This window comes from Pristiophorus japonicus, chromosome 4 (assembly GCF_044704955.1).
Source record: "Pristiophorus japonicus isolate sPriJap1 chromosome 4, sPriJap1.hap1, whole genome shotgun sequence".
Classification (NCBI taxonomy): domain Eukaryota; kingdom Metazoa; phylum Chordata; class Chondrichthyes; family Pristiophoridae; genus Pristiophorus; species Pristiophorus japonicus.
The window spans coordinates 132467825-132476479 of NC_091980.1; the positions used below are offsets into that span (position 1 = coordinate 132467825).

The 8655-nt window shown below is 45.2% G+C and overlaps 1 protein-coding gene across 1 annotated transcript; it reads right to left on the reverse strand.

Annotated features, from left to right (window-relative positions):
* Positions 1-254: 254 nt before the first annotated feature.
* Positions 255-2030, reverse strand: LOC139262656 (ferritin heavy chain, oocyte isoform-like). Its single transcript, XM_070877807.1, has 4 exons — positions 1929-2030; positions 1253-1399; positions 760-885; positions 255-410 (listed from the first exon to the last, which is right to left on the reverse strand). Exons 1-4 carry the CDS (start codon positions 2028-2030, stop codon positions 255-257), a joined length of 531 nt encoding a protein of 176 aa, XP_070733908.1.
* Positions 2031-8655: the final 6625 nt, after the last annotated feature.

Consider the following 8655-nt stretch of genomic DNA (forward strand, 5'->3'; position numbering starts at 1 on the left):
AAAACAAATTGCATAGGACTGAATCCCATAACACTATTGCACAACTCAAGTGTAATTCTTGTCTGATGTAAAACAAGTTAATTGCTTATTTTTCATCCACTCAAAAAGGAGACAAAACCCAGTCCAATGTTGAACAGTTTATTTACATTTCACATCAAGCACCCAGGTCTCACAGCTAGTTGTACAAAGTCAGAAGCTATCATTCCCTACACGATATTTTTAATTATACAAATACTGTACACAATTGCTTGATCTCAGTCACTCTCCCCCAGGGTGTGCTTGTCAAACAGGTACTCTCCCAGGCCATTCTCAGGGGCTCCCAGTCTCTTCAGGTTGGTGGTGTAATCGCCAAGCTTCTTGATCATCTTCACTTGTTCATCCATGTAGTGGGTCTCCAGGAAGTCACACAACTGAAGGAGAACACAGAAACAAGTTATGACAGTAGCAGATATCAAGGAATGTCAGCTTCCCCTTCAGGAATTTGGATTTTAATCCTCTTGAACTGGAGGATAGTCAAGTGGTGCAATTGCAATTGAAGGAATTACTGCATCATTAGATTAAACTTACTGCACAATAGGTGCACAGATCCTGGGACACATTTAACAGTCAGCCAACTTCCCCATCCCTTCCCACACAAAAGCCAATGAGACACTTGCACAAAGCTATTGGGCATGGAGATTTTTAATTAGGCCCAAGCACAGCTAGGTTCCACAACCTCCAACTTACCCAAAAGACAACATTAAATCATTAAGAACTTACATGAGGGTCAGTGCTCCCAGTAGAGAGTTTGTGCAGATCCAGCAAACTCTGGTTCACATTCTTCTCCATCTGCAGAGCTCTCTGCATCGCCTCCAGACCATTGCTCCACTCATCCTGCTCTGGTTTCTGGAAAGAAAATTCTACATTGAACATAGAATAGATTAAACAAACATTGTAATGTATTGAAGGAAATTCAGGGTGCAATCAAAAGTCAACTTTACCATGAACCTGCATGTTAACTTAATGGCAATTTTATTTGCTATCACAAATTCTGTAGTTATATTGCTGAGGCAAATAGCTCAGATATATTGAAGTGGAAGCAAATCGAATGATATGCTGATAAAGCAAGGTGGGAGGAGGTTTGTTGGAATATAATCACCGCAAAGACCAGTTTGGCCTGTGATGTAAATTGGAACCAATTGCTTTAGCATGTATTGGGAACAATCAGTCTAAAGGGAGCCAGAGACAAGGCCACTCCATTATCAAATCCAACCTTGATGTCCGCCAAGATGATCCGTCCTCCACGGCGATTCTGGAATTTCATCAGTTTCTCCGTATGCTCACGTTCCTCATGTGACTGCCCCTTGAAGAACTCAGCAAAGTGACGCAGGGCAACATCATCCCGGTCAAAGTAGAAGGACTGCGGAGGGATCAAAAGAGTATTTGGGTGTCGTGTACAGTACATAACTTCAACCTCAATATTTTGCTTTCTTTCAAGGGTCCAAAATCTCACTGAACTGGTATATACTGTCATGGAAACAATTTTTTCATACCCATACCCAACAAAAACTACAGCCTAGTATCAAAGTCTTTTTAAATTTGAGGGAGATGGGACAGAAAGTGTTCTAGATTTCCACCACACTTGCAGGAAATAATACTTTGATTTCGATCTAAACAGGCTAGCTCTAATTTTAAGATTACAACCCCCATTGAAAAGGCAAGGTACGGAAATTCGATGGAGTGATATAGAAGGAGGACACAAATTCTAAATTCCATGCAATGAGTGCAGAATGTATTCCAAATAAACTTCAAAAAGTTCAAAAGCACCCAGGAAAGCAAGTCATTAAGACTCAAGATACTCAGAATAGGTGGGCTGGATACAGCACAGAATTTAGTAAATTCACAATACATAGTCTCCATTGTGAAGTGGTCTAAAATATAAAACTCACCATAGAGAGATAAACATAGGAGGAATAGAGCTCCATGTTGATCTGCTTGTTGACAGCATCCACACAGTCCTGGTGGTAGTTCTGACGCACTTGAGAAGCCATCTTGATGATTTTTTTTTTAAAAGAAATCGTAACTTTGATCAAACACAAAACTAAGCTTCAACTAAACTCAAACTCCTGTATTTATACTGAAGGATAATCCAAGCGAGGCAGCCTCGATAATGAGTGACATTCCTCATTACCCAATCAGAAGTTGCAGCCTCTCAGAGAACCAATCAAATAAAGGGAGGAGGGGGATGGACTCCCAGAACCAGTCAGATCTTTGAAGAATGAGCATCATTGGCTGACAACTCAATGAGGATCCCAATTGTGCGAACTTTCCTCAAAAACAGTTCAAATATCCAGAATCAAAGATTTAATTGGATCCTCTGCTCTTTAGGCTAATCAATTCATAGAATCATAGAATGGTTACAGCAGAGAAGAGGCCCATGCCGACTCGCAGCTGGGCCTACTGCCCTAATTGGGATGATTAAATCAGCTATCGGAAACATTTAAACCATAAGTGCCCCCTTTATAAAGGGGGAATAAACAATAAGTTCCAAATTATGACAAAACTAACATTAAAAACCTTCAAAATTTTAATTTTGTTCCCTTTATCCACACTGCACTCCAGTCCCTCTGGTGGCCACTGGTCACAGAAAGCCTCCAGCATACCAGCAGACACAGCATCTTCCCTCTCCAGGGACATGCGGGCACAGACATAGCCACAGAAGAGAGGCAGGCAGACGGAGAGAACACCCCATCAGCCGTGCTCTGCCTGGACCAGTTAATGGCCACCTTGACATCTTCTGTTGTTTGCAAGTCAGCGTCTTTTCAATAATTCTGGATGGTTCTGAGCGTTGTCATTTGCAGGTATCTGCGGGTTTGATGCAACATCCAAACAGATCAGTGAGTGTGCTAAGCAACCGACAGTGGGTCCGGTGAATGGAAAATGCTTGTGATGAATGTGTCAAACACAAGTGCTCAGATACTCCATCACTTCCAAGTTTAGTGAGCACCTGTACACACAGGAGCTCGAATGTGGAGGGGACCGTGGGATGTTCAGTAATTGTTTTGTTACCATGAAATTGCAGTAACAATGAGATAGACTGTAGTCCAAAAAGAAAGCCTTGCATTTATATAGCGCCATTCATGATCTCAGGATGTTCCAAAGTGCTTTGAGGCCAATTAAGTACTTTTTGAAGCACAGTCACTGTTGTAGGAAATGCAGAGCCAATTTGCACACAGCAAGGTCCCACAAATAGCAATGTGATCATGAACACATAATCTGTTTTCAGTGATGTTGGTTGAGGAATAAATATTGGCCAGGATAACCCCCCTGCTCTTCTTCGATATAGTGTCGTGGGACCATGGGATCTTTTCTGTCCACCTGAGAGGGCAGACGAAGCCTCGGTTCAACATTTCATCCAAAAGATGGCATCTCCATCGGTGCAACATGCCCTCATTTCTGCACTGTAGTATCAGCCGAGATTTTGTGCTCAATTCTCTGGAGTGGCGACTCAAACCCATAGTTTGCTGTCTGTGAGATGAGAGTGCTCCCCACTGAGTCCATCTGACTGATCATTGATACTAAAAGTTCTCAGTCACCCAGTCCGCCAATATCTATCTCAATCATGTGTAAAATCTCCACGCTATCCGCTTCCGGGATCCCCAGACGCATCTACTGTGTTGGTGGCTTGTGGCCTAGAACTATTAAGTTTATATTCCCACTGTTGATTTCTCTACCCTAGTCTCATTCTCTTGCATTTCCCACATTAAATGCCATTTTCCAACAGCAGCACACCTATCCAGGTCCCTTTATATTAGGTTTGCCTCACCCCAATTATTAGATTCATGCAAACTTGAAATGAAGGTTAACTGAGTGTGTTTTCTTTAATGTCTTAAATATCTGAGGAGGCACCTATTTACACCAGTACATTCCATGTATTTTACATTTGCTGTGGTAATCTGGTCTATCCGCAGAGGTTAAAGGGCAGGACGTTTGTGTCAAGCTGAAGGGATTGGGAGGATTGTGGGAAGAGAGAGAGAAACAATGTGTGCAGTGTTGGTTGTGTAGACATTGTCCCACTGGTGTGAAGAGAATATCAGTTTTTTCCTGTGTTTGCTAATGATTAATCTCTCTTGATGTTTGACTGTCCACGGGAAAAGCACAAATGGAAAGAGGCGAGGAGAGTGGTGAATGTTTTCTGTTGGAACACGATGTCCAGTAAATATTTCTGAGCTGAGAGTTACTGATGTTTCCACAAATCTGGTCAGGGAAGGATGGTGCTGGGGCTCCATGGATATCTTCCGTTCCTCATCGGATCAGAACACTGTGGGATCAACAGGAAACAACAGGCTAAGAAAGCACATCAAAGGTGGAACACTATTGAAGGAAGAAGTAAGGAAAAGATGGACTGACACGCCTATGTTCATGTGTTACAGGCAAGTTGAGAATAACCTCTGAATTTCAGTATGGACAAAACTCAGATGAAGCTCAAAACACTGTGAGCAAGTCTCCAATTGTTTATCCGATAGAAACTTGTCTCTATTATCCAACTCTTCATTAGACCAATAAGTGACAGCTTTGGAAGTTGGGATCTAGTGCAATATTGTTCTAGGCCAATGGGACTCCATGAAGTAAGTATTCAGGAGGTTATGGGGCGCAGAGCAACAACGTTCTAGTGAGAGACTAGAAATCAGCAAGGGAGACCTATGGGGTTTCCAAGATTGCAACTGAAACTGGAAGCATTTTGAAGCCTGTAGGGTCCGGGCTGGAACACGTGTTAGAGCTGAGCACAGAGAGAGGCTGGGAAATATAAAAAAAGAATGATACAAACAGCAGCAACTTGGGCCAAGTGCTGCACAGCAAGGGGAAGACAGGCTGAAGAGATGGAGAAAGAAGCCAGGTAACGATAGGAGGAACTACTGCAGATCAAATCTCACCGTGACAATTTGGATTCAGTTTAAAATTTAAAACCAACTGATCAGCGAGGTCAATGCTTCGATGCAGGGGATGTTGGCCTGAGTGAGAACACTGACGTTGGTGCGCCTATCCTGCCAATGGATTTGCAGGATCTTGTGGAGTCAACGTTGGTGGTACTTCTCCAGTGTTTTGAGGTGCCTGCTCTACACAGTCCATGTCTCTGAGCCATATAGGAGGCGGGTATCACCACTGCTCTGTAGACCATGAGCTTGGTGTCAGGTTTGAGGTCCTGGTCTTCAAACACTCTCTTCCTCAGGTGACCGAAGGCTGCACTGAAGGTGGTGTTGGACCTCATTGTCGATGTCTGCCCTTGTTGACAGTAAGCTCCCAATGTATGGAAAATGGTCCACATTGTCCAAGGCCTCGTCATGGATTTTAATAACCGGGGGGGCTGTGCTGTGTGGCGAGGACCTTTGTCTTACGGATGTTTAGTTTAAGGCCCATGCTCTCATATGCCTCGGTGAAGGTGTTGATGATGGCTTGGAGTTTAGCCTCCGAGTGTGCACAGATGTAAGCATCGTCTGTGTACTGTAATTCAGTGACGGAGGATGGGACGACCTTGGATCTGGTCTGGAGGCGGCGGAGGTGGAACAGATTCCTGTTTGTCCTGTAATGTAGCTCCACTCCAGCGGTTTGTGGCAGGAAGTTTTTTTTTAAGTGCCTGATTCGTGTTGGTAACACTTTATTAAGTCAATTTAACAACATTTTTAGGGCAGTTCTAACCCTGAGCTGACCGCACTCTAGAAATGTTACAGAATAGTGCAAGACATTTGTTATATATGTAAACTTGTATATATTCTGTACAGCCACCAGACAGCACATCCTCTGGAGTCCCAAGGGATCCATAATCCCTTGGGAGCACAGGTATTTAAGGAGGCCTCACAGATTGGAGAGGCACTCTGGAGACCTGCAATAAAAGACTCAGGTCATACTTTACTTTGAACTCACAGTGTTCAGTCTGATTCTTTTGCAATGCAAAACAACTGGCGACGAGCTACAGATAGCGAACCCAAAGAGGCAGAGAACAGGGGACATCCTGGAGATATTTTCGGAGGGAGATGATCGTGATGTCTTTGTGGAGTGACATGACCAATATTTCACAGCCAAAGAGCTGGATAGAGAAGAGAACGCTGCCAAACGAAGGGCGATTCTCCTCACCGTCTGTGGGGCACCAACATATGGCCTCAGGAAAACCTGCTTACTATAGCGAAACCCACAGAGAAATCATACGATGATTTGTGCACACTGGTCCGGGAGCAGTTGGACCCAATGAAAGCGTTCTGATGGCGAGGTACTGGTTTGACACCTACAAAAGTTCTGAAGACCAGAAAGTGGCGAGTTATGTCGCCGAGCTAAGACGCCTTGCAGGACATTGCGCATTTGAAGGACTTTTGGAGCACATGCTCAAAGACTTTGGCCATGAAACCATACTTCACAAATCTTTGACAATAGAGACCTCAACCTTGAGTAAGGCCAGAGCGATAGCCCAGGCGTTCATTGCCATCAGTGACAATACTAAGCAAATTTCTCAGCACATAAGTGCTGCTACAAGTACTGTGAACAAAGTGATGTTGTTTTCAAATCACAACGTACAGGGCAGGTCACACACGCCTGCAGCTGCACGTCCGCAGATGTCTCAGAGTCCACCACCAAGGGTGCTGAATGCAAGGCCATTGACAACTTAATGGCGTTGCGGGGGTGATCATCGTTTCCATTCATGCCGCTTCAAACGGTACGTTTGCAAGAGCAGTGTAACAATGGGACACCTCCAACATATGTGCAGGTGAGCTGCAAATCCTGTTAATCCTGCAAACCACCATGTTGCAGAGGAGGACAGATCCATGGCGGATCACGACGAACCAGAGCCTCAGACCGAGGAGGCAGAGGTACATGGGGTGCACACATTCACCACTACATGTCCCCTGATAATGCGGAATGTTGAACTAAATGGACTCCCGGTGTCAGTGGAGCTGCACACGGGCATGAGCCAGTCCATCATGGGCAAAAAGACTTTCAAAAAATTGTGGTGCAGCAAGGCCTCAAGGTCAGTCTTAAGTCCCATTCACACGAAACTAAAAGTTACAAAAAGGAACTGATTCCCGTAATCGGCAATGCTACCATAAATGCCTCCTACAATGGAGCGGTGCACAAGCTACCACTCTGAGTGGTACCAGGTGATGGTCACATGCTGCTCGGCAGGAGCTGGCTGGGAAAGATACGCTGGAACTGGGACGCCATCCGAGCGCTATCGTCCGCTGATGACACTTCGTGTGCTCAGGTCTTAAACAAGCTCCCTTCGTTTTTCGAACCAGGCATCGGGAAATTCCAAGGAGCAAAAGTGCAGATCCACCTAATTCCGGGGCGCGACCCACCCATTACAAGGCGAGAGCAGTACTGTATATGATGCGAGAAAGGGTAGAGATCGAGCTAGACCGGTTGCAAAGAGAGGGCATCATTTCACCGATCGACTTCAACGAATGGGCCAGTCCTATTGTCCCAGTTATCAAGGGAGACGGCACCGTTAGAATCTGTGGCAATTACAAAGCAACTATCAATCGTGTATCCCTGCAGGACCGATACCCACTACCAAAGGTCAATGACCTCTTTGCAACGCTGGCGAGAGGAAAGATGTTCACGAAGCTGGATTTGAGTTCAGCCTACATAACGCAGGAACTGGAGGAATCATCGAAGGGCCTCACCTGCATCAACATGCACAAAGGTCTTTTCATGTAGAACAGATGCCCGTGTGGAATTCAATGAGCGGCGGCGATATTCCAGAGAAACATGGAAAGCTTACGCAAGTCGGACCCGCGCGCCGTGGTCTTCCAGGACAATATTTTGGTTACAGGTCGGGACACAGTCGAGCATCTGCAGAACCTGGAGGAGGTTCTTAGTCGACTCAACAGCGTGGGGCTCAGGTTAAAACGCTCGAAGTGCGTTTTTCTGGCCCCTGAAGTGGAGTTCCTGGGGAGGAGGATCGCGGTGGGCATCAGGTCCACCGATTCGAAGATGGAGGCAATCGAGAATGCACCGAGGCCACAGAACGTGATAGAGCTGCGGTCGTTTCTAGGACTCCTGAACTATTTTGGTAACTTCTTACCAGGTCTCAGCACACTGTTAGAACCACTGCATGTCTTACTGCATAAAGGGGACGAATGGGCATGGGGCAAAAATCAAGAAAATGCCTTTGCAAAAGCGAGAAAATTGTTATGCTCAAACCAATTGCTTGTGAGGTATGATCCATGTAAGCATTTGGTACTACCATGTGATACATCGTCATATGGCGTTGGGTGTGTATTGCAACAAGCTAATGATTTTGGGAAATTGCAAATGGTTGCTTATGCATCCAGGAGTCTGTCTAAGGCTGAGAGAGTCTATAGCATGATTGAAAAAGAAGCGTTAGCGTGTGCCTATGGGGTAAAGAAATGCATCAATATCTGTTTGGGCTTAAACTCGAATTGGAAACTGACCATAAGTCTCTTATATCCCTGTTTTCTGAGAGTAAGGGGATAAATACTAATGCATCGGCCCGCATCCAGAGATGGGCGCTCACTTTGTCCGTATACAATTATGCCATCCGCCACAGGCCAGGCACAGAAAACTGCACCGATGCTCTCAGTAGGCTGCCATTGCCCACCATGGGGTGGAAATGGGGCAGCCTGCAGATTTAGTCATGGTTATGGAAGCATTTGAGAGTGAGCA

What these genes read in the sequence shown, in the direction of transcription:
- LOC139262656 (XM_070877807.1), bottom strand. Translation starts at nt 2,030, where the DNA reads ATGGCTTCTCAAGTGCGTCAGAACTACCACCAGGACTGTGTGGATGCT. An exon ending in TCATCTTGGCGGACATCAAG is followed by an intron (nt 886 to 1,252) that starts GTTGGATTTGAT and finishes TTTTCTTTCCAG; the next exon opens with AAACCAGAGCAGGATGAGTG. An exon ending in CTGGGAGCACTGACCCTCAT is followed by an intron (nt 411 to 759) that starts GTAAGTTCTTAA and finishes GTTCTCCTTCAG; the next exon opens with TTGTGTGACTTCCTGGAGAC.